This window comes from Orcinus orca, chromosome 1 (assembly GCF_937001465.1).
Source record: "Orcinus orca chromosome 1, mOrcOrc1.1, whole genome shotgun sequence".
Lineage (NCBI taxonomy): Eukaryota > Metazoa > Chordata > Mammalia > Artiodactyla > Delphinidae > Orcinus > Orcinus orca.
The window spans coordinates 4,916,412-4,943,516 of NC_064559.1; the positions used below are offsets into that span (position 1 = coordinate 4,916,412).

The window sequence follows — 27,105 nt, forward strand, 5'->3', positions numbered from 1 at the left end:
TGGCATTCAAAGTCTCCTATTATTTAGCTGGCTCTGTATTATCTTCAGTTTGGTCATCCAATAACTATACACCTTTACATCTTATACTTGGACAAACTTCCTATTTTTTAAAACCTCTTCTGTCACTCTGCCTGTATCAACTGCACACAACACTTTTGCTTCTTTCCTCTGACTCTGAACTGAGGACATCAATGTCTAAGTCATCTTTACAGTTCACTCACGCTAAACACTACATTCTGCTCATAGGAGTTGCTTAGGAATTCTTTGTTGAGTGGACGGGGATTACACGCATATACACAATACATATAAAGCACTTATGTATACAAAAACTTGATCCAAAATAAAACTGCAGAGGTGTAAAGGTGCAAGAGGATCTCACCTTTGCAAATAATACCTTCAATCAACATTAGGATAAAATATTATATTGCCTTTATGATTTAATCCTCTCCTATAACATATCTATAATGAACTGGTTGTTAAACCTTAAAATAAAATATTGTTAACTAGAACTCTCTCCTAAAAAATTTAGTGCATTGTGATCCAAATGAGAATTATATAATCTTCCAGTATAATTTTTAGGTTAAATGTATTATATTTGATAATCTGTAAAGGTGGTATTATAGCTTTGTTTACCCTAAAATTCATAAATGTATAATCTAAGAAATTCCCAAGGGAAGCAAATCTGTATCTGTGTTATAATGGAGAAACTGGGACAAGCATTATCGAAAGCACATGTATCGGGGGTACCTGGAAAAAAGTTTCCTCTTCAAATTGAAAGACTAAATATATTATATTTTGCTTATATTCTTTATATTCCAGATGGAATTTTTGTGCTTTAAGTTTAAACGAAGGTAAATAATTACCAGATGGAATTTTTTGTGCTTTAAGTTTAAACGAAGGTAAATAATTACTATGTACAGACTACAAAGTGCTGGTTTAGTAATATAGCTCTAAAATCTAAGCAAATAGAATATAACAAAGCAGAAAACATTTTGTAATAAATTAAAATCATTATTGTGCTTTTCAAATAAAAATATCTTTACCTATTACTCTTAAAAGTATTGCTCCAGAGCTTCCCTGGTGGCGCAGTGGTTGGGAGCCCTCCTGCTGATGCAGGGGACACGGGTTCATGCGCCGGTCTGGGAAGATCCCACATGCCGCGGAGCGGCTGGGCCCGTGAGCCATGGCTGCTGAGCCTGCGCGTTCGGAGCCTGTGCTCCGCAACGGGAGAGGCCACAACAGCGAGAGGCCCGGCGAACAGCAAAAAAAAAAAAAAAAAGTATTGCTCCAGCATGTGAGTTTTCTTAAGTGAAAGTGGTAGCTAATTTAAAGAAATAAAGCTATGTATTTCTCCATTCTATTTAGTATGTGATTCATAGTTATTTGAAAATAAATTTCCTCATATTAAGCAAACTTATCAGCGTCTTACAGGAACATTAAATATCAACATTAACTTTCTTTCCTTGCATACTTCCTATCCTCCCTCCGCCTTTTTAAATTTCTTAATAAACAAAAAGAACTTTCTCTTGCTTTGAGATGTATGGCTGAAAAATATACCTTGAAAAATTAAATCCCAATAGCAAGTTTTATTAGCATAATGCTACTAAGAAACTGGAGGAAAAAGGCATGAAATTATTAGAGGTTAAATAGCCTAGCTTTAGAGTACTACTACAGATAATAAAATATACATAGACAAGGGTAATAAAATGCACATACTAACAAAATAAAACTAAGTGAAAATATAACAGACAGTTCTTATTCACTTTCCCCTTTGTATCATAATTCTTTTCTGTTTAGGGGCAGGGAAGTGGGTTTGGCCCAGAAGAAGGTGTTTAGTGTTCTAGTTTGGGGTAGAGGGCTTGAGACGCAAAGCCTCCTAAGAAAAAGCAGAACACTCTAGTTCCCTCAGGTACCCCTTGAGCTCACGTGGTGAGACTTCTGCATGGGAAGGAGAAAAATGATGAGACAAGAGCAAGGCCTGCTGTTGCCAGCTGTGCCCACAAGAAAAAATGTAGTGTCAAGATTCTCTCACTAACAGTTTTGTGGGCCCATAATAATTCATGGATCCCAAAGTACATATATGCCTGTACTGTAATCAGAACTGGTTTACAATGCTTCAATAATTATTGTCATTTATACGGCCAAAAAACAACGTTTAAGCAGCATAATGAGATTAGAAGGGCATGTTCTTTAAGAACTAAAGGCAATCACAAGTGAATAGTCATTAAAGACAAAAAAACCAAAAAACCTAAACATTAAACTAATGAGCCAGAAAAAAACAATTCACAGAAGTCCACAGAGTAAAGAAAACAAAAGATGAACATCATAAAATCATCATAAAAGTTTTTTAAAAAAGCATTTATGAATTATTATAAATAAATTCTTTAATAAATGTTGTCAAGTATAAAACTTGAAGATTAGGGTCTTAAACTAAAGGCAGAAATAATTTTAGCATGTACACAGTGAAAATGTTTAGGTAACATGTGGCATACTGCAGTAAAATTTAATACCTTACAAACTTAAAAAACCCTTAACTATTATAGCATTTATCTGAGTAGAGCCTCTCTTTAATGTTCAACTACAATGCTATCAATTAAAAATCACATCCGCAGCATGAATTTTACTTTTTATTATGTAATCTTCAGGTTATTATAAATACATTTAACATTCAAAATAATATTTTCATTTAATTATTAAAGGATTGTACTGACTGTATCTAATGAACTCACTGAAGTGTGAGTAATAATCTGACTAACTCTAATTCTCCCCAGAGAACATTAGCAACATCTCTAACAAGTACACTATTACCTCTTTGGAAGGTAAAAGGAATGTAATCAAAAATTTAGCTGCACAATTCTCAATTATGTAGAGCTGATACTACCTTTCAAAAATTATATTAATTCATCTGTATCTCTACTAGAAATAGGAAAGGGCGGTTTACCAAAATAAATTAATTCTACAATATGTAAGTAGCACTCACATTAAAAATACCATATAAAAAAAAAGGATAGACAGTAATATTACCAACAAAACTAAGTTATCTGTGGATTTCATTCCTTGGACTATTAGTACAAACCAAGTAAAAGCTAAACTTGTTATCAAGTTGAAACAATTTCAACTCTTAGAGATAACCCATTAAAACCAACCTGGCTATTTCTTCTCGATGAGCAGTCCAATCTCGGATGTAGTCTTCCTGTTCTTTTATCCGGTGTTTGAATGAAGAACTAGTAGGCATTGCTGACCCAGAGCTCTGCAATCGAGTCGTTTTCAGGGCTGGAGAAGTACGTAGACGGGTATGTTTAGGGGAATTACGGTTTGATCCAAATTCATCTTCTGAGGTGGAAGCATAATCAGTAGGAAAGCGCCTCCATCTTGCATTTACTAAATTAGTTTAATTATTAAAAAAAGAATTATTATGTTATCTTTTAAAAGAGGTAAAATAAAATTCATGATTTCAAAAACACCATGAGAGCACACACAGCACAATTTTCAATAACTGATGTACACATACCTCACAAAAACCATAAGTCTACTACTCCTTAAAGATAGAAACATTATACTTTGGTGAATTAAAAACAATGAGGAATTAAGAACAATAGAAAGATCACATTTTCTGTAGCATGGTGAATAAACATTCAGATGAAAAATTCACTAATGACAAACAACTAAGCAAGCTCTATTCATAAATGTTTAACTCGGGTACTATTTAATTGCAAATATTTCTCATTTAAGTGACGATATGGATTTTTTTAAATGACAGCAACAACAACAACAAAAATAAAAATAAAGGAAAAGATTTCCTCATGCCACATGGACTTTCAACATGGAGATGGTAAAAACCCTCTTTTCCCAACATACAAATATGCATAATTCCTGCTGTGGAAATTATGCCTTATGGCAGGAAAAAAAACCATTACCTCTGTCATTCAACATCCTGTTATGCTATGATTGGAAAAAATCTTTTTACACGGTAAAAACACAACAAAGCATCTTTAGTACAACTGCTGCTTTGACACTGAAAGCATATGGTGAAAGCAGACAATGGCAATAAAACCTACAAGCTATTCTCACAACCACTGACACTTATGGCACAGAAGATACTGACGATAGTCACATTAAAGAAAGTGGTAATCACTTTCTTATTTAAGGTTAGTAAAGATTTAAAAAATGGTTTTGCTGACACATTTGAAAATCAGAAGACAAATTAACGCAGACAGATCACTACTACTGTTAATAAAAGAATCAAACATAAAGTATAAAAAACAGGGAGATAACAGCTAATTCATGGTAAACTTCAAAAGGGCAGGAATTATGCCTATTTAAGTCACTAACGTGTACCTAGCACTTAGCAGAGTGTCTGGCTAACAAATGTTTAATAAATATTTTTGAATAAATGAATTAATTCCTAGATACTGACCATTTCCTTTTCTCAAATTAGAAAAAACTAGTAAAAAGCATGAGATGTTTTTGGTGGCTCAAGTGATAAAACCTTGGCTCCTGCTATAAGTTCCAACTGTTATTAATATTAGAAGAGTTTTCTTTCTCTCTCTCTCTCTCCCTCTTTTAAAACAGAAACTGACTCTAGGCTGTGTAGGTTTGTGAAGTCTAGAATTCCTTCATACTACTCCACTAGAATTTTATGCCTTTCCTGTCTTTTCCTCCCCTAACTACATTTTTGCCTGGGGCTCTGTAAGGCTGAGTTGGCTCTCAAACAAAATTGATACACACTGCCCCCAGAACTGCTTTAAGAACAGAGAAAAAGAAATCTGTAATCAGGACTACATCATAAGTCAGAGCCTACCCATTTGTCTGGATTCAAACTTCTATTTGACAGAATGAAGATAGGCAGAAACTTCACGGCTTTCTGTAAAAGTGTATGCAAATACATATATGGAACTCCAGGTAATTAATCATAGAGTGTTTTGAAGGGGGTAATAAATATAATTTCTGATTTTAACATTATAATTCATTAACATAAATATTACTTTTACCATGGTGGAAATTTACTCATTTCTAGACATTTGAAAACTCCTTAAGTTGAACTGACCCTGAGACTTGAAAACAATTTTAGGAAAAGTTAAGGAACAAGAACAAAGAAGTTTTTTTTAAAAATAGAAATATGGCAAGGCAATTAGATATATGGTAAACAAATCTGTACTTTTTAATAAAGGCATTTCATTAAATGCTAAATGCTCTTTATTTTGCTATCCTAGAATATGATTCATAAAAGGAAATTCATAAATAAAAAAACATCATTTGTTAGATTAAAGTTCCTGATTTTTGATGTGGAAACTATGTAACCATACCTAAACTGAAAATTGGAGAGAAGACAAAACCAATAACAAAGAGTTTTAATAAACTGCAGAACATATGAAAACATAAGCAGGTATTATAGAACTCAGGTAGTTAATGTAGAGGTAATTTAGAGAGAATGGCATCAACGGCTGATAGATTTCATGAGTGGCAGAGCGCATGAAAGCAGAATGAGAAAGTGAGAACCAAGTGCTAAATGTCAGGTGACAATATATAAGTTGAGCCACATTAGAATTTAATTTTAACAGTCTAAAGTCTTGAGGTCAGAGAATCATTACATTTTGGAGAAAAGAATAAAAGAGAAAATTCTTTTTCAAATGAAATTCATAAACTTTCCACCTATTTTTATAGGTCTATCTAGAATCCAGTAAGAATACTGAAGCTTCTAATAATAACTTGTAAAGGGGGACAGGCAATATGGGGGCCCGGTGGGAGGCACAAACTATTGGGTATAAGATGGGCTCAAGAATGTATTATTATACAACATGGGGAATATAGCCAATGTTTTGTAACAACTGTAAATGAAAAGTAACCTTTAAAATTATATAAAAAATTAAAAAATAATAGAAGGAAGGAAGGGAGGGAGGGAGGGAGGGAGGAAGGAATGAAGGAAAATAACAAGAAAAGCAACCAAAAGAACAAAGCATATTTTAAAACCTGAAAGGTAACATATTTAGGTGTGTTCTCCTGAAATTGAGAGATAAAATAAGTAGGACATAGCAGAAAATGAAAATATGATTAATAAGTCTTCAAACAATTAAAGGTTATCTTTACCAATGGAAAGCATACCGTACACGGTGTGCTATGAAGCAAAGCTCGAGTTAACCTCTGGACAAAACCTGGCTTGTGTAACAGCAACGTGTAGAACTGAGAAGTGAAATGATGACTACTGGTGAAAAAGGGACTGGGAAAGGGAGTTTAAAGCCAGGACCTCTGACCTGTTATTTGTCGAAGAACTTCTCTCAATACCTTTGCGTTCTTAACCTTTGCTTCCAAACTGTAGCATCAATACATTTTATCTGAAGAAAAATCCCTATAATCTGCTAGCTATTGCAGAGCAAACTTCAAGTAAAAATGTTTTTAACTTTCCCCAGTGCCTTCTTATTTCATAGAATTTTAGAATAAAATGATCTTAGACATTAGATAGTCCAAATTCTTGAATTTATAGATAAAAATCAGGCCCAGAAAGGTCTTGCATTGCTTAAATCAAAGTTTAAGCCAGGTCTACGGACTCCCAGAGTGCAAAATTCATTCCAAGTGCTTTACAAAAAATGAATATTTTATATTTAAAAAAACCCAAACATTTCAAGTTAGACTAATTAAAAAAAAAAGACAGGACTTCCCTGGTGGTGCAGTGGTTGAGAGTCCGCCTGCTGATGCAGGGGACAGGGGTTCGTGTCCCGGTCCGGGAAGATCCCACGTGCCGCAGAGCGGCTAGGCCCGTGAGCCATGGTCGCTAAGCCTGCGCGTCCGGAGCCTGTGCTCCTCAACGGGAGACGCCACAACAGTGAGAGGCCCGCATACCGCAAAAAAAAAAAAACAAAAAAAAAAATCCTAGACTTCTCACAGAATGACTGTTTTTGTGATATTTTTTTTACCAGTGCTGAAAAATTTTTTTAGTTTTTTCTTGAATTTCATCCTGCTTAGGTAAAATCATTTAGAAAATCAAATGTAATTTTATATCATTAGGCTTATTTCATACATTGGTACTAATAAGGCATTTCAGATAAATCCTTAAATTGAAAATTTGTATTGAAGGTATCTGAAATGCCAATCTCTAAGAAGCTTCTTGGGTTGATGAAGTGCAGGAAAGCACATATAATAAAATGAGAAAAAGTTCTAAGATGGGCTTAATTAATTTTGTAGCTAACCTGAAAATTATTTTAGTTACATTAGTTAAAAAGACTTATTTTAGTTATAAAATTATGCAACACTCCCTCTTGTGGAAGTAATAAACTACTACATTCACTAAGAAAACATACTATCTATGATGTGTAAGTAATTTAAAAAGGGAAAAAGAGTTACTAGGATCATTTATCTGTGACTGTTTTGATTTCTTTTACTGTTAACCAAAACTCTGTTGACATCAAAACACATCCACATCTACAGATGTAACAAATACATTTCAGAAAACAAACATTGCATCTTCATACTTGTATCAGAATATTTTTGTGGGAAATTAAGTCACAAACACGTTTTACATGTATATTTATAAGCAAGTAGCAATCAGACCATCTGAGGGAAAAAATCCCTGACAGTGTTCTGTATTGGTCTTTGACCTGAGAAAAAATAACTCAAGCCATGCATGCCCAACTTTTAACTCCTACCGTTTATAAATTTTGAGGATTAGAAGTGGGAAAGCAAACGGTCTAAAAAAATTCTAAGGATGTTAACATGATTTAAAACATTTTTAGAATGTGTACTTAAAACATAATGAAAACCAACTGCTTTATTTTGATAATTCAGGGTGCTAAGTTTTAAATGTATCATATGAAAATAAATCTGGATATTTTAATATAACTTCATACTGAAGGATCATTGTAGAAATTTTCGTGGTGTGGGGGGAAACTGAACTCCTAAAAACAAATTACATCAGAATTAAAGAAGCATAAAAGAAACCTTACTCCTAATTTTGCTAAATCCGAGATTTCCATGCTTCTATTTTTATCATATATATTTCTTTGAAAAGCTTTTTTTTAACATAAGTTAAAATACAGAATTTGAAGCTTTATAGAATTGTTTTTACATATGACAGGCTCTAAGTTCAGACATTTCTAAGACCTTTGAAGTTTATAGTGTGAATAGCAACACTGACAAGTATGGTTTCACATTCTTTTAAATCATATTTCAAAAGCTATGAATTTTTATTTTCTTTTTCCATTCAAGATTTATAATTATATTAAGTAGAAGTATCATAATATCAAAGATACCTCAATTAGGAAAATCAAAAAAGTATGTTTGTTTGTTTTAATTTTTACTACCTACCACATGTAACTATTTTAGTATGTTACCCTGACTGAAAGACCCTGGTCATTGTCCTAGATAGGATATAAAACTGTAAATGGGCATCTTGAGAGAATCTGAATATATAATCCTGGATCACAATGTGGCTTCATGCTCAATAAGGTGGAAAAGAGAACATGAACTTGGTAAAACATCATAATTACAAAGATTATGGTGAACAACACCAAAATCTTTATACTGTATATTGGCCTTATATATATTCATGATAATCAGTAGAGTCCAGCTGTCCTCTGGAAACTTGCACACAAGTAGAGACTATTTCTCAGAGCTAGACTGGCTGTGGTCGAAAAAGCAATAGGTTGGGAATTAAAAGCTTTGGATTCTCAACCTGTTCTTGCTATATGTATCTATGTGATCAGGTCAGGTTATTCCATCTCTTGGCCTTAGTTCCCTAAACTGAATAACCCTTCGAACTATAAAATTCCATGACTCTATAATTATTTAATATACTGCTAGTAAGTATGGAGAAGGCCAAGATCACACACCTCAGTTTGCCCTAGGAAATTTCATTAAGCAATTCAGGTACTTTTTGGACACAGAAAGATGTTTATCAAGTTCTGCATTCAAAGAAGCAGAAAACAAAATATATCTTTAAAGATATATATATATATATATATATATATATATGGCATCTTATAGCTGTTTCTTAGACTTGCTGAAGTAATCATATTTGGTTGGCATCTCAAATAAGCCCCTCTGGTAAACACTGAGGAATAAAATCAGATCATTCATGTGTTAAGAGCTAGATAACTAGTACCGAAGGAAGAGTTACCAAGAGTTTCATGCTACTTGGTAACATACAACTTATGTCACAGCTTATGTTAAGACAGGAGAATACTTAAACATTTTTATGAACTTAAATAGACATGAGGTGAAGAAACAAGCAATGTGGCAGAAGAAATCTGCTAGGAGTACACACCATAGAATGCAGCACAAAGGAACTGTGAACTGAAGAAGCAGAGCCACATGGAACAACAGATAACAACACTGGGGAAACATAAATCAAGTGAGAGCACTTTTAAAATACTTGGCAACAAACCCATGAACCACCAACCAAAGCCTGAAGTGTAGAGACAAGGAGGACAACAGTAATAAGGGAAATGTCATCTATTCTTTTGGAATCAAGACTGTATGTTATCTATCTTCAGCTTACACCCATGATGATCATCACCACCTCACCCACAGACCAGGAGAGAGATGGAATGTGAATGGAGTGGAGAAAAGCAGCAGTGAGGAGGAGAGAGGAGGAACAAAAAATGAAAAAAATAACACTTGCAAAGTACCACTAGTTTTGGGTCTTGTAGGCTATATCGTGATAGAAGTCAAAATTTAAAAAAAAAAAAGATTGCACACCAACTTTCCCTTTACTCTTCACTCAAGACTTAGGGCTCACTTAGATGACTGATGGAAATGAATCTTCAAGTCTTTTAACAGCTGGTTTCCCCTCAACTGTCCTTTTCAGCCACACCCACATATGAAGCTGATTATAAAGTAATGAGACCATGTTTACAGGACACACACCAATATCTGTCTTAGTACTCTTTGATCACATATGTATTCTCACTGGCTATGGCTTTGAATATGAATATGAAGTATAAACAGACAAATATGCCAGAAGCAGTTAATTCTGGTGGGGAGAAAGTAGCTTTTGTAATTATTACAATCAATGACAGCTAATTACTGTCACTAGTTAAACGATATAACGGCACCTTATGAGATAATGCTCATAACCAGTTACATTTCTATAGCCCAGTTTCGCCCACGTGCTTAGTGACTCTCAAATCCATCTTCTTTCACTGCAATAAATTAAGGATCAGTTTTCATCTGCCTCGACCATAAACAGATTTAACTTAAAAAAATACAAGATGTTTCAAAATAAATAGGAAAAAAGGATAAAACTGATTATTTCATTTAGCTCTGAAAGGAGTAAATAGAGTATACTGCTTTTCTTCAGACTCTTAGAATTATGTGAAGATGTTTAAAAGTTAAACATGTTTTTAGAAATACAATATTAATTTTTATTAATTTCTACTGTATAAACTAGATAATAATTCCTAATGTAACTTTGACACACAAATCCAGATACCTCACCAACTAGGCAATTAAAATTCCCAAATCGGTTCAATATACTTCTAATTTTGAAATCACTATTTTGTACCAGGACATTAATTGGAAGTGTGTATAACTTCTGAATTTTCCATTTACTAAGCTAAATAAAGTAATTTTCATAGGAACAAAACCCTCTACAGCATGACCTTTCTGCTGAAAATTTTGGGAATCAACACTAATATTTAATTTTTTAAAAAAGGTGTCCCAAAACATAAAAGAAATATGCTAATATTATAAAAAGTCTGGATCCAATTTACCTGAAGGAGAGCCATGTGTTGAGGTCATACTTTTGACCTTGGAGTCAGATAGTCGAGAGATACTGTTAGCTCTAATTCTAGGAGAAAATTTATCTGAAGGTACTAATCTGGCTCCACTTCTAATGATGGCTTCTGCGGTCCGTGAAGAGGCACTGCTTCTAGAGATTGTTGCTTCAGAGTCACTGCGAGCTGATAATGAGCCAAGCCTTGTTCTACGAGGCTGAGCTAACAAATCAATCCTAGAAATGTTACGCCTTCCTGTGGGAGGTTTCGACGTCGAACTTGTTGTGGACACTTCAGAAGCCACAGATGCTTTGTCAGCATCGGCGAGTTCACTGTCTGAAGCTTCACCAAGTCGGGCTCTGCGCAAGAGGGAAGTCCTGGTGGGTCGTGGCCTTGGGAGAGTGGTTGATTTACTGGATGAACCAGGTGCTCCAGGAGAAGTCTTGGATTTAGTTACTTTACTTCCTTCCAGTTTGGAACGTGCATGCTCATCCGTTGAGGTAAGCGGAGTCCTTCCATGAGATTTACAAGAGTAAGTTTCCTGATCAGATGACATAACATCAGAGATGGCTGAATGAGGTACACTAGAGGTTTGGTCATCATCTGTTAAGTCTACTGAAGGCTGCCTTATTCTTCCACTGGACTGCACAAATTTACGACCCTCTGCCCTAGAACCTACATCTGTGGAACGACTTTTCGTTTTCTTTTCAATTTTCTCCCTAGCACCTGAAGATGATGACTTTGTAACATCTTTGGAAGGAGAACCTGTGGAACACCTATCTTTATAGAGACTAGTGAAACTCTTTCGCTTTTGGGTTGACTTTCTTTCAGTCTCTCCAGTAACCAGACTGATTGTACTAGCTGTGTCCACATCAGATTCCGGTGAAATGGAGTTGTCTCTGTTATAACTGGGAGTATCTGGGCCTTCATCAGTTTTATTATCTTCACGCAGTTTAGCTTCTAGAAAAGCCATTACTGCTTCTGTGTCTTTTAGAATAAGGGTTGTGTCCAAACTAGAATCAGTATCCATAGAATCACTTCTTTCTCGTATTCTGCTGGCAGTTGTTAATGCTAAAGAGGATGTAGATGAAGCCTGTTTATTTATATGGGGAATAAGTTCTATGGGTATGTTGGGGCTAGGTTTTTCTATAGTGAAGCTTCCTTGCCGCACTAATGACTTGGAGGATTCCTTCTTGTCTCCTCCCTTTGAAGTCTGACTTTTCAGAATTTCCTCAGCTTTTCTTCGCTTACCCTCATTTTGTATCACTCTTTCTCCTTTGCTTGTAGAAAGTCCTGGAATTTTTTCTTGAGGTTGTGACTCCTGTTTGAAAGGTTCCTCCCTACATCTATCTATCTGACCTGAAATATTTTTTGAAGATAATTTAGTAGGTGTCCACTGTGCCTGTTCCTTTTGTTCTTGTTGCTGGATTTTAGCTAATGTTTGCTTTACAAAAGAAGCTTCCTTATCATTTTCACTTTTCTCCTTCCCAGAATAAGAGCTGCCTAAGTGAAGCAGGGTTTTATTATCTCCACCACTTTTAAGAGTCTCACCATTTACCGCCCTGTTCATTTTACTCAGGGCTCTCTCAGCATCCTGTTTATCTTTCTGGTATACCTGTGTAGGTGCTTCTTTCTCCTGAAGTTCCGTGTCTTGCTTTTCTCCTATCTCTGACCTCTGTGCTATAACCTTTGTTCTGGAGCTCTCAAGAGACTTTTCTTCGTTTGGAAGCTGGGGAAGGGTTCGTCTCTTTCTCTCTCCCTGACTAGCCAAGGAAGTTGCTGAGCCAGTACTTCTCACTGAAAGGCCAGATTCACTGATATCTGTATCTATAAAATAAAACAACAAATAAGGAACTTATTGGGGCAAATGAGTATCATATTACCTTAGATTCTGAAGTTAAGAAATGGCTTAAGTATAAAGTAAAACTTTGAATAAATAAGCCAACATTGTGACAGTGTAGTTTAAAAAGAAAATACAATGCCAAAATGCACAAATAGGTAGATTACTAATAGGAGAGTCAAGAAAGCAAATTGTATGAGATGAAAATCAGGGTCATCTGATCTTAAACCTACATCTGTTGCTCTCTTTTTTCTCTTAATGTGTCTTATGGCAGAGAAGTTTACTGTGTTCATTCTTGCTTTTGTGACTTGTCCCATCTGTGAAGTTTCACTGACAAAAAATGGACTCTACGTAGGGTACACAGAATTGCAAAAATAATGACTAATAAACACTGTTTATTTGTTATACTTTGAATTACATAGTAAAGAATAATAACATACCTGGTTTTTAATAAGCATTATTATCTACTGAAATAATGACAAGTTTGGATTTCCTAAGTAAAATAGAAAATGTAGAATTTTAACAAGTTTTTCTAAAAAAAAATTTAAAGCTCATTAAAAGATTTTTAAAAATTGTAAGAACGGAAAAAGGTGACAGGACCTGCCATAATTTTACAAACTGAGGTATTTTAAAATTATGATCTTCTGGTATATTAAAGCCTCAAACTGAGAAGCCAATGAGAAAATATATAACTTTGATGTTTCCATGTGAGAGACTTTGAGAATACTACTTAAGGAGGACTTTCCTGACTGCTTATAAATGGAATGTATTTCTGAGAAAAGGGATCTTTTTAGGGAAATATAAATTAACATATAAAGAATTTAAATCTTTCGGGGATAAGTGGGAAAAAGATACTAGATATAGCTTCTATGGGTCTTTTCTTCCCTTTATAATTCTAAAATTTTAGCATTTAAATTTCATAGCAATACTATGGTTTTAATGTAGGAAAACTGATGTAACTTTAATTCAGCAATTAATTATGTTATTTGGTTATGTCTTATCTCCTTAGTGCTAGTTGAAGCACTAAACTGTAATAGCTATTTTATCATTTTGTATTTTTCTAGGATTTCTCACACTGTCCTGGCTCCTAACACACACTCAATGAATATTTGACGAGAACATTTTAGATTACAAGTAGATTTATCAGCTTATCTAAGTAAGTCCATTTAGAACATGAAACAGGAATGAAATAATGAAGGCCAAGTACTATTAATTTTTATAACAAGTATAAAATTTTGCTTTCCACAGCTAATAATAATTTTATAATGATTCTTTTGTAAATTTGCCTAGCCTCTCTGTTTTGTTTCCCAAACAGTAATCAGTTTATGTGAACCAAGCTGCAAATTACTCTGTCTTTCCAAAGATTTTTGGTAATATTAAAAATTACTTCTAGCTTCTACGATAAATTATATAGCTTTTCTAGTACACTGATGTGTACCTTGCTCAAATACTTGCTGACTAATGTTTACAAAATTCCTAAACAGATTTCTGGGTGCCACAAGTCAAAGACAAAACAAATTTCTATTTCCATTTCCAATAATACAACTAAGAATACAGGGAAAAGCCACATACAAATTCTCCTTGAGAGTTTTATTTTTAATTAAGAACGTAATTAACTGAATCTAATAACAAAATCATAAGAGGCATATAATTTTGTGTTTTTTTAAAGAAACTTTATATTTCAGTTCACAGAAATATAATAAAAAGGTAATAAAAATCATATTACATAGGTTTGCAAATGATGTATTAAGTAAATTAAATACATGTTAAGTAAATTCTTTTTCATTGAACCTATGGCATAAAGTGGCATTTAAATATTTGTTGTGTTAATGAATGGGATAGTTTGGAACTGTGTTAGTCTTATTTTTAAATTTTCATTTATATATATGTTGTATATATAAATTTGTGTGAGTATGTATATATATGCTTCATCTACAAATTCTCTCTTTATCTTCAGTTAGGGTTATATTTTAATGATATCTGCATTTTTATTGAAAATAAAATCTATATACAGTATGAGCATGAGACTGTGAATATGTTTATTTAGGTTTAATTTATGTCTTACTATATAGATTTGGCTTATAGTATTTTAAAAATTGATGTATGATTCACAAAAAAAAAGAAAGAAGGAAAGAAAATACCATTCTCCAAAGAAACAGGTACAGACAACTCCATTATCCTTTCTTCTTGATCATGCCTTGTATGATTGGCAGCCAAACTAGCCCACTGTGAAACCCAACGCTTGTTTCCAGATGAAGATGTGCCTTCCTAAAGGAGAGAAATAAGAGAATGCAATGACCTAGTCTGGTCAAATCCGATTCTCATGTTCAGAGAATTCCATTTAGTCATTAAATTCCATTTAACCTATCATGCAAAGCAATATTTAAACCTCACATTGATATATTATCATGTACTAAATTTCCTCATATATAAATTGAAGGTTTTCTAGGCACCTCTTTTAACTACAACATTATTACTGTGAATGTAGTATAATATTCTGTACTTATTAAGTACTAACAATGGTACTAAAATAAACTCTTAGAGCTTAAAAATTTACTGCTACTAAATAAACACAGGTGTACTACAATAGCTTTGTGGCTACCACAGTGAAGTTAGTTCTACTCCATTCTACAGAACAGAGAGTTTAAAGACCTATTTCTAAGTTGTTCTCCAGCCCTCTAAATGTTTCCATGAATCAGATTGGTTCCAGAGTCTCAAGGAGTATTAAATCTCCCAGGTCATGTCTTCAGGGATTTCAAAAACAAACGCAAAGCTTTAGGCTTCTTTCTACAACACTTTAGTACTTCCAGAAGAAGACAGAAATGACTCAACCTTTAAGGATTTTTGTATAACCAGTCTGAACCTAGACCTGCCCCTGGCTACATCTGTCCTTAAGGCAAGTACTTAGTCAACTGTGAAATCGAATTTAATTCATGATATGCTTCCACAGACTTATGGATGTATACTGGTAATTCTTAAGACTAGGTCAATCTAGGCATTTAATATGGAAGATCTAGGAGTATAGAAAAAATGTTTCCTCACTGAAAGTTTAAGCCAATGCTTAGTATTGAACCTGTAATGACAACTAAGGAATGGAAAGCTCTGACCAAATTTTATTCTGAATTATTCAAAACAAGATTAAAAGTGTCAAATGACAGGCTAGAAACTGATAAATATTTCATACAGACTATGTACTATACGATTTCAAGAATAATAGATTAAAATAGTAAGTTGTACACATAGTGACATACATACAGTGAAGCCTAAGGGTACCAAAATCTGCTGAATCTTTGAATTTCCTCCAAGGTCTCATGGGGGCTGCTCACAGTTCTGAGACTGAAGGAAGTACCAGTACAAATCATGCTAGGAATACCCACAACAGGGTGTGTTTCAAAGACACACATTTATGTAGACTCATTCGTGCAGATTGTTCTAATGGCTTGTTTAGGTGACTCCTTCAAAGGCAGGTACATACTCAGGCTATATATAAATTTACTTGGCATGGGCTGAGGGGACAGAGAGGAGAAGAGGAAGTCCTACAAGTTCACAATCACCAGCACCCTTTCTAGATTAATCAGAATACTAAAACATTGCTTCAAGTAAGTATCACTCGCTTTCAGTGATTACGCATCTCGTAAAACAGAAATCAAAATAAAAATTCTCTAAGATGAAGGAGGAAAAAAGAATACTAAAATACAGTAACTGTTTTGACAGTTTTCAGGAAATAGCAGGCCATAACGGAAAAACTTTTACATTAATAAGCAAATATATATGTGTATTTAGTTGTCTATAAAGAATACTTACATTTCACACAAATACAATACCTCATTTATATTTTATTTTATTTATATCTTAAGGTTTTATTTATATTCAACATTTATTTACTACTTGTATATTTTAAATTAACTCATTTCCTAAAAGGCAATATATGAATAAGAGAATGAGTTAAGAAATCAAGTCTCCTTGAGGTTCAAATTCTGGCTCCACAAGGTACTAGTTTTAAGACACTGACCAAATTAATTTCTACATACTTCAGTTTCATTATTTGTAAAATGGTACGCAGAAAGCGTCCACTGAATGTTAGATCTTGTTAGTTGAATAAATTATAATTAATTAATAATTCTCAGTTATATACATTTTTTAACACTTCTTTCCGACATATCAGTGTAGAATGAAATTCTAATATTTCTGTTAAGGGAATAAACATTTGTTGACTGCATAAATCTCAGACAATTACGATGCTGGGTACTTTCTAGGCTTCATATCCTTTCCTGTAAATAGGTGTTATCAAAAATGCCCTTTGTATAGATGAGAAAACTGAAGATGAGAGAGGGGAAATGACTGACTCAAAGGTATTCTGTTAAATGTGGCAGTTCTGGGATTTGCACTCAGGTCCTAGAAGCTCTACTATACTATACTGACTCCAAAACTGTCTTAACCAAGCCACCCTTAATTAATTTCACATTATTCTAGTTACATCCTGGGCTGCACTACAAGGGCACTTATTTAGGTTTATAAGTTATATGTATCAGGCACTACCATACACGTTTCCTGGCATGACAGATCTTTCCATTCCAAATACATGACCTCCTAGAAAGTATATGCAGTGTATATTTTTTTGTCTTATCTCATAATGTCAATTAGTGAGCATATAGCTCATTAATTGCTTACTGAAATTTAACATTTTCACTCACTGACAAAAGCATATTAATTTAAAGTATTTTACAAGAGGATATATCAATTGTTTATAATAATATACAGTTGACCCTTGAACAAAGGTGTGGGGGGTGGGGGGAATAAGGGCTCCAGCCCTCTATGTAGTCAAAAATCCATGTATAACTTTGCAGTTGGCCCTCTGTGTCCATGGTCCCCAATCCGTGGATTCAACCAACCATGGATCATGTACTACCATAGTATGTACCTAGTGAAAAAAAATCTGTGTGTGAGTGGAGCTGCGCAGTTCAAACCCGTGTTGTTCAAGGGTCAGCTGTAATTACAAATGATAAAAATTTACATTTTGTGCGTGTAAAAAATATGAGAAAGATGTGTATACCTCTGAGCTGTGAAATCCAGGTGTACTCAGTGGTTTTCTTTCTTCCATTACTACTGCAGCAGAATTGAGAGCCCAATCTTTTACCAGATCTTTATGTTTTTCTTTGATAACAGGCCTATTATAATCTTGATTGTCATCTACTCCAAATACCTAGGAGGAGAAAATTACTTTATAAATGAAAAGTCTGAGTACCAGATTAATATGTGAGTATTATCAGTAACTTCAGAGGCAAATAATATTTCAAGTTAATTTCATAGGTAACTTCAATAATGAGGGAAACTTGTTTAATGATAGGGTAACATCCAATAGGAGTAATAGCTGGAGACGAAAACAGGGCAGTGACAGCTTATGTAAATGTCCTTTTTAAACATTTAGCAAAATGTACTATTTGATAATAAGTAAGAGATATTCAGGATATTACATTTGCTTTGTTAAAAGATGTTAATAATGTTAAGCATTACAATAATGCCAAGAGTTAGGAAAGAGTACCACACCACTTCAGCTTGTTTTCAGCTTGTCTCTTTGCTGTTATTTATTTATTTATTTTTTGCGGTACGCAGGCCTCTCACTGTTGTGGCCTCTCCCGTTGCGGAGCACAGGCTCTGGATGCGCAGGCTCAACGGTTATGGCTCACGGGCCCAGCCACTCCGCGGCATGTGGGATCTTCCTGGACTGGGGCAGGACCTGTGTCCCCTGCATCGGCAGGCGGACTCTCAACCACTGCGCCACCAGGGAGGCCCTCTTTGCTGTTATTTTTGAGGAGCATGTTGGAAGCTTAAAGGTATGGCTGATTTTATCTGTTCCTTCCCTAACAGATGCTTAACATTTACATATATGAGTTAAATTTATACATATAGTTTTCTAAGGTCATAAGTAACAGATTTTAACATATGATCTTTGTATAGAATATACCATAATTCTCAAACTTTGTATAGAATATAACATAATTTTTTAAACTTAAAGGCCTTTGTCTGAAATGCAGATTCCTGAGTCTGTTCACACAGATCAGCATTTTCAATAAGAAGGCTGTCTATGGTCAACACTTCTGAAATGTTCTAAACACAGAGACCAACAATCAATCATGTGCCTTTAAGGGCAGTTACCTGAGTCTTACTCATTTATTGGCACATAATAGCCCCTGAATAGACTGGGAAAAGGTTATAACTAAATAAACGTTAACATTCTGTTTTACTATTAAGCCTACTTTGTTCCCAGTGCTTATTATTTACAGGTAATAAGTAAATATTATCTAATTATCACAATAAAGAATAATAATGTGTTTCAATTAGCACTTTGTAGAAAGGATCTTTAGAACATAACCAAAGAGCCTTCATTTTCCACCAAAAAGGGAAAAACCCTTAGGTTAAACTATTTTCCAGAAACCTTTTTAATGATATAGTATACCTAGCTGATAAATTCTGAAGTCCACATTTAGTAAAGCAGATACCAAATTTTCAAATTCACTAAACTTGGAAATGTTACCACTAGATGGCATTACTTAATATTTAATTCAAATATAACTGTATAGTTTTCAGGAATTACGACTTAATATTCTGTTGAACCACTCAATATTTTAAATTATCTTTGCTTTAAGAGCAAATTGTGTATTATTAACTTTAAATAAAATATAAATTTTAATAATATATGGAAGCACAGTGTACAGAAGGAAAAAAACAAACCTGCTTCATTTTGCTAAACAGCAGAATCAGTAAGTTTAACAAGAACAGCAATAAAACCTGCAAAGTATACCTTTCCATGTGCTCTGCCTTCAACCCCACTTATAAAGAAAGAAATCAGAACTACTAAGTTATTTGACTACCTTAAAATAAAATTTTAAAATTATTTCTAACTCAAGTCACTGAACTCCACATTTACTGAAGTTTATTTCCTTATTTGTATAATTACTAGAAAAAAAATTACCGTTCAGGTTTGGGAGTAAAAGACAAAAATAACCATATGTGATTACTTGCATGTTGTATCTCTCTGGCATGTTAATTTACAAATTACCCTTCAGTTAATTTCTGATTTGATGATATTTAATTCTAATAATGGACTTCTAAAACTTGATTTCCTCAAATATCTAAGCACCAGCAGTTTCAAATATATTAAATCTCTCCAAATCGCTTCTGACACTATTTTGAAATAATAACAAAAGACCCACACACAGAGAACTAATGTTTTTAGGGAAGGGGACTGAAGTTGTACAGAAAGAGTACTCAGATGACTTTCTACAGATTCCTCTTAAAACATTAGAGATAGCTGTGCATATATATCTGTCAGAGAAGTAGCAATTTATTTTCCAAGCAAGTGATAGGGCCTGAAGTACTGCTGTATGAGCAAAGAAGCCTTCAAAGTTCATACCTGTATTTTTGATAGTGTTTTGAAAAATTAGTAATAGTTATAACTAGCTCAGCTTGAAATCCAAACTGTCATTTTTGTGTCTAGGTACAAAAAATCCACAACTTTCGTGTGAAAACAAAGACAGAAACAGCTATACTGTCTATGTACTTTGAAGCTATAATACATACTTTCCATATCTAAAAAAGTACATATAATCTGACATGCAATATAATGCTTAAACAGAACTTAAGAGCTCCTCAAAGCAGACACTAAGTTTGCTAGATTTTCTCATCTTTTCATTCTAGATTTTGTCCCTAGGTGATTCCACCCATATCCAAGGCATCACTTAAATCACCAACTGTAGACAGCTGCTCACCTATCTGTACTTTCTCCTCCTAGATGGCTCAAGGGTATTTCAAATACAGTATACTAACCCAGGCTCATGAATCTCTTCTCTTCCCCACTCTGAGGGCTCAATTAAACCCCCAAACCTGATAGAGTACAAAATCAGGTGTCCCTCACTCAACTAGGAACTTTTTTAGGCTAGAAGTCTAAACTGAGGAAGGGAGAGAGATCAGGTATCTGTCCAACTTTTATGCTTCCACTGTAAGTAGTACCCTCCTCCCCAAGTCTGTCAGTCAGTTTTTAATTCTTCTGAAGGGCATGGGGAGGAAGGAGGAGTGGTATGGGAACAGAAAATTTCTTTTTGAACTTATATTCTCTGAGCTCTCTGGGACTGGCAGTTTAAAGATAACTTATTTATCTTAGGGGTTGGGAGTGGCTTTCATGTGCTCTCTCCTATAGTTCCCATGATCCAGGTGGATGCATCTCTATATGGGGGAGTGACCTGTGACCCTCCCCACAGCCTCTAGGTTTAGGGTAAGAAGACAGAATTATGGAACATGTTCTCAATCTTTTCTTTTGAATATGTGTATGTGATAATCTGGCATCTCACTTTGGGATTTCACATCTATATCTCATTGACTACTTTAAACAATTTTAACAACCTTTTACTGAGACATGGTACTTGTTATTTGTAGGCTACTGGGCTCACCACCATAGGGAATTTAATATATATATATATAATATAGATATAACTCAGTCCTTGCTCTCGAGGAGTTTAGTCCAAAACAGGAGCTTAGAAAAAAAAAAAGAGAATGTCACCTGAAACTTGCAGGGGTATTTTGCAGTTAAAACAATATTTCTATAAGAACCAGACAATATTTTTAGATTTTAGTTTTAAATGTAAAGAAACGAAACATTCTTCAGATGATAAAGGGCTAGTATATAAAACACAAACCAAGCCTATGAAAAGTTTGCCCTTGGTTTTTCACTAGCATATTACCATTAACGGCATTTTTGTTTAAAAGTTCAGACTATACTAAAAATGTCCACCGTTTCTAATTCTGAAATTGGAGGTTGGGGAAGGGGGAATAATGGTATTATCAAACCGAAGAACACAGGATTAACCTTCATGGGGGTAAATATTCCACCTACTGAATACTTGTAAAGAGAGGTCAAATTACATTTGGCAACCTCAGACATAGGTGGCTTGCTTCTTGTGACAGAAAGTGGAGACAAAAGGGGTGGGGGAAGGGAGAAGACTTAGGCATAGAAATACCATAATACAAATGTAGAGTAAAATGGCAATTCAATAGCAATAGTCCTTTATTAGTTAAGAAAATTTCCAAATCAGTTGAAATTCAGAATTCATCTTCCCACAGAAATGAGAAATATAAAAGGTTAAACATCAAGCTTTTGTAGGCCTATTTTAAAATAACAACTGAAGAATGGTACTGCATTAGTATACTGATCATATCAAAGGGTCTAAGTAAAAATGCACTGAAGTTTCACCCTCAGATGATGAGAACGTCTCTTTCTTCAATGAGCAACGACCTCCTGGGTAAGGAGAGCAGGGTCTCTACCAGTTCAAATCAATAGTAGAGGTTCCCATGGTTTATGGAAATCACTTCACACATAAATAGTTCAAGAACTATGCAGAATGCTAGCCGCTAACATCAGGGAACAAAATCAGGAAGATTTAATAGAGAATTTTTTTAAACTTGTAACTTTCCATGAAAATCAAATTTCATTTTTAAAATGCAAAGTCCCACAAATTCAGTGGAATAAATGGTTCTGAATGTTTAACATTGTTATTTTTATAACATATTTGTAATCAACTTCTAAATTGAAAATTCAGACAAAATTGTTAGAAAAAAAGGAGTTCAGAATGGGGGTAGGAGAGATATTTTATAATTTATCATGGCATACAAATAAACACATGTACATGCATGCTCATGGAGCATTATTCACAACAGCCAAAAGGTAGAAACAACCCAAATGTCTGTTAATGGATGAATGGATAAATAAAGTGTGGTATATCCACACAATCGTATATTATTCAGTCATAAAAAGGAATGAAGTGTTGATGCATGCTACAGCATGGATGAACCTTGAAAAGATATGCTAAGTGAAAAGTAGCAAGTCATAAAAGGCCACATACTATGAGATTCCATTTATATGACATGGCCAGAATAAGCTAATCCACTGATGCAGAAAGTAGATTAGTGTTTGCCAGGAGCTGGGGGACAGAGGAATCTGAAGTGACTGCTGAATAGGTATGGGATTTCTTTTTGGGTGATGAAAATGTCCAGGAATTAGACAGTGCTGATGGTTGCATACACCGTGAATGTATTAAATATCAACAGACTGCACACTTTAAATGGCTAACGTGGTAAATGTCATGTGAATTTTACCTCAGTTTTTTTAAAAGGGCACTATCTGGCCTTACCTTCTTCCTTTTCACCTGTCTGGGTAAATCTTTGTCCTCTCCCCAAATCTATCCTACATCCTTGATTCTTCCCATTCCTTAGGAGTCTTACAGCCACAATCTCTTCCCTTTCCATCACTGTTTACCATTCTTTTTCTATTAGCTCCTCCTTTTGTATACTCAAATCACACTCAGGTCTACTCTAATGCTTCTATAGTTAAAATGTCTGATTTCTCTTCTCTTTATGGCTTATTTCACTGTCATGAATTCTTTTCTTTCATCCCTAAAATCTGACTGCTCGTCAATGACGATCTTACCCTTCCTTTCCTTGCCAAAGATTCTTAAGCACTAAGTCGTTAGGTAGGTACCACTAGAAATGCAAAGGTATCTCTAGTTTTCTACTAATCAAGGCAATTCCCCTGAAACTTATACATTTCTTCTGACACAACCATGTTTCTTAGTACAAGAAATCATGTTTCTTAGTACAAAGAGAAGTTTATAAAACATACAAGGTTTTAAATTATACATTTTAACAAGTTACTTTGAAATCAAGATATAAACTAGTTTCAGCACGTAAAATACAGGAAAACCTGTTTGGGGAGGCCTGATTGGATTTAACCAATCTATAAATTCAATGAAATAATTTAGCTAATATATAGCTAACTACATACAAATATTGATAAAAATGAAAAAAGCATGTCAAAAATATTTCTTTCTCATTCATTCATTCAACAGATATTGAGTGTCTACTACATACCAGGCACTGTTCAAGGCACAAGACATACAGAAATGGTCAAGGGAAATAAGATCATTATAGAAAGGACAGAAAGAAAATAAACTAGCTAGAGGTAAGTTCTATAAAGAAAATCAAACATGGTAGTAAGAGGGGAATGCTAGGGCTATTTTAGGTAGGGTGGTTAAAGAAAGCCTCTGAAAGTAAATTATGAGGAGGTAGGCATGCAAAAACAAAACAAAACAAAAAAACCACACAGGGAAGAGCTCATTAGACTAGGGCACAGTAAGTGGAAAGCCCCTTAAAAGCAGGAAAACAAATAAGATCTCATACAATAATAGAGAAAGGAAAACAGGGGTAAACCTATTAAATGTTAAGCTTTTGACTGAAAAAAAGGTGAGGGTTCCCTTATGCAGCTTTGGGAATTAATATAGCAGGATAGGGTTTCCTATACCTAAGAAGAACAAGGGGGTGCTAAGAAGGGGAGAGGAGCATCATTCAGAGTGACCAAAAATAAATTCTCCTGATAGAAAATTTTTTTTAAAATTGTTCAGTGAAGAGACCGCAAGAAAGAAGATTAGTATAAGGGGAAGAAAAATCAAGCTGTCATAATTTACCTGTTAAGAACCACTACTTGCTTTGGCCCATTAACTTAGATTATTTCTGGATTGACAGGAAGTAGAAAAAAATGTTAAGTCAAAATCCAAATGCAGCCTCTGTTATCAATGTCCTCTCTTACAACTCAAGCTCTTATTTGATCTCTTATCCTTTAGTTCCCATACATCTTGATTGGGTGTTTGAGTGGACTTTGAACATGCCTCCTTCCTCTGTGTTCTAACTGGCACTATCTACCTAGATTCTGACTCTGGTTTATCATAGTTCCCTGGCTCTGACTTGGACCTAATGTAAAATCTTGCTATAAACTTGAGTTTGGAATATCTCCATTCCAAACTGCTTAAACCTGGATCTAGGTTCTCAGCACGGACTTCCTCTGGGCTGACACACTGCTGTAGATGTTCTTCATTCCATGTTTCCAGTCTTGTTATAGTTCTCCTGGTTCTGCATTTTTCCCTACCACCTGCTGCCTATAGAATCAGCACTGATAGATACAAGGCCCCATGAGGGGAGAGAATATGCTAATGAGAGGTATTTGGGGAGTCAAAACTCAGGAAAGGAGAAGTATCTGGAAGAACTGGTCTATGGTATGAAATTTATGGAGAAGAGAAATACTTTTTCAAAAGAACCTCAATCCCTCTACAATGACCAATTTTTCCCTTTCCATTTAATATTTAGCTTTCTGTTTTCACTACAAATCTTTCTCATTTAGCTTGAAAGGCTATGAAGCAGCCCTGACAACATCCTCCTCTTCCCTCAGCAGTTCTGTGGACGAAGGAGTGGGGAAAGAAGCTGGTACTATGATGGGTTCTCTAGGTATCATAGGGAAGTCAAAGGAGGGAGGTTTAGGGGAGATTATCATTGCAATGGAAGATAATTACCTTTGATCCAGGCAGTTAACAGCACTTTCTTATTATAGCGCATCTCCATGTAAGCTTAGATGTAAAACTTAAGAGTTCTTTATAAATAACAGACATTTGTGTTAATATTATAAAAGGTAAATTTCGGGACAAAGCATAAAATAAGTTTATCTACTGACAAACACACAACACAAAAGTACAAACCAAAATGCTGTAATCCCATAACTTGGGGGTTGGGGTGTGGATATCTCAGCACCTTTTAACTACCTAACAATACAACCAGCACTGAAAAAGATAATAGGATTTCAGCTTGATCATCTCTTTAAAGAGATCATATTTTAACAGTATGCAACTTCTCCTGAGTTAAGATGGAAATATATGTTCTGCTTATCTTCTCTAGACCCAGGAATACAATGTATTTTGGGGAAAAACTGAAAAGGCATTCTAGTACTTATATTTAATATCAGTGTATCATGTAACACTGCTGCTTACTCACTTCTTGAGTAAGTGAGTTTTTGATTCCAAGATAGTATTTCCTTTTGGTTTTCTCTTAATCCTCTGTTTGATCCTCCTTTATTCACTCTTATTCCTTTGTCCACCCATACTGGTGTTGTTAATAATTTCATACTTTGCCTCTTCTCACGCTATACATTCTTTCCAATTTATCTCATCTATTATTTTGCATTCACATCTACTCTCTTATAATTCCAAAACTGTTATTTTAGCCCAGACCTTTATACCTTTCCTAAGATCCAGACCTTTATATCCAACTGACTACTGGACATCTCAGCAGCTTTTTAATTGCCTTCTCTGCTTCCAGTCTTTCCAATTTTCAATCCATTCTTCACATTCACGACAGTGATTTGCACATCACTGCCAGATTTAAAAGTTTTCAATGATTCACCACTGCCTTTAGCATTAAAAAATCTAAAGTTCTTAGTATGATATGTAGGGGTCTTCAAGATCTAGTCCAATCTCATCTCTCTAAAAGTAACTGTGGTCCTCTGAACAAGTCCTCTACCCTCCTGTGCTTTTGAAAAGGTTGCTCCATATTTTTGGAAAACCCTCCTTGACCATACCTGTTAAAGGATTAATTCCACGTTTCAAAATGAGCTCAGTTGGCAATTAAATTCAATATTTAAGAGGACATTTTATATACCAGGCACTAGGTTCCTGCAGTCATGAAGTTTATATTCTTGTGTGCAGATGCACGCGTGTCTGTGTGTTATAGGGGAGTGGGGAGGCAAATAAATAAATAGGAAACTATCAACTGGTTACAAAGCTTATGATTAAAATGAAACAAGCTGATTTGACAGTGACTAGGGGAGGTTTCCTTAGATTGGATAGCTAAAGACTTCTCTGAGGAAAAGATATTTAACCTGAGATCCCCTCATGTAAGCTACTGGGTACCCTTCCTTGAACAGTTTGTTTATCAAAGCATTCATCATACCATTTTTAATTCATATGTTTTTACTTGTGTATTTCCGTCCCTCCACATACTTAGTTATTGAGGGGAAGAACTCTGTCTTTTCAATTTCAATCTCTCTCTCCTAACACAAAGCCTGGCACATGGTTGATGTTGAATAAAGGTTGACAAAAGTATAAATTAATGAAATAAACCAGCTCTCAAATAAGGGAGTAAAAAGGGAAAGAGACCACATTTTTTCAGGACCAAACAACAATTAAATTCAGATGGACAACAGCTGATGGTCCCAACTTCCATCCCACACACCCTAACTTCAAAAGGGAGAAAATGGATGACAGAGCTTACCCAAGCAATTTGATATGACGCTTGAATCTACTCCCATCCTCCCAAAGTCCTTACGCCTTGATTCTGACTATTTTTGGTCTTTGTTTTCTTCATGCCCACAGGTTACCTCATTTTCTTCAGACATTTGTTTCCCCAGAGCCTGACTTCAGTTAGCCTGAATCTGACCTCTAGCTTTAACCACAGCTAATAGAATCTCAGCTCTTTTTCTTTGGTATTCACAAGGTAATGTAGTGATTCTTGTTTTTCCCTAGACTTATGGTCTTAGCTTTGTTTTCTGGTTTATACAAACCAAGAATGACTCTGAATTATCTACTTAGTCACATCCTGACATTATTCCCTTAAATGAATCCTGCTTTAAAATCTTGGTTTCCTTTATCCATAGTGTGACCGTATAATTTGTCATTGAAACTGGGGCTC

The 27,105-nt window shown here is 34.7% G+C and overlaps 1 protein-coding gene across 11 annotated transcripts in view; it reads right to left on the reverse strand.

Annotated features, from left to right (window-relative positions):
• Positions 1–27,105, reverse strand: part of CEP170 (centrosomal protein 170) — a 142,112-nt gene that overhangs the window by 20,587 nt on the left and 94,420 nt on the right. For 9 of the 11 annotated variants that reach the window (XM_049713481.1, XM_049713495.1, XM_049713496.1 and 6 more), the window contains 4 exons: positions 17,600–17,749; positions 14,688–14,814; positions 10,704–12,533; positions 3,147–3,381 (listed from right to left, as the gene is read on the reverse strand). In XM_049713481.1, coding sequence (XP_049569438.1) covers positions 3,147–3,381; positions 10,704–12,533; positions 14,688–14,814; positions 17,600–17,749 — 2,342 coding nt within the window. The remainder of the gene's footprint in view (positions 1–3,146; positions 3,382–10,703; positions 12,534–14,687; positions 14,815–17,599; positions 17,750–27,105) is intronic. The other 2 variants (XM_049713506.1, XM_049713491.1) reach the window with 1 other exon arrangement.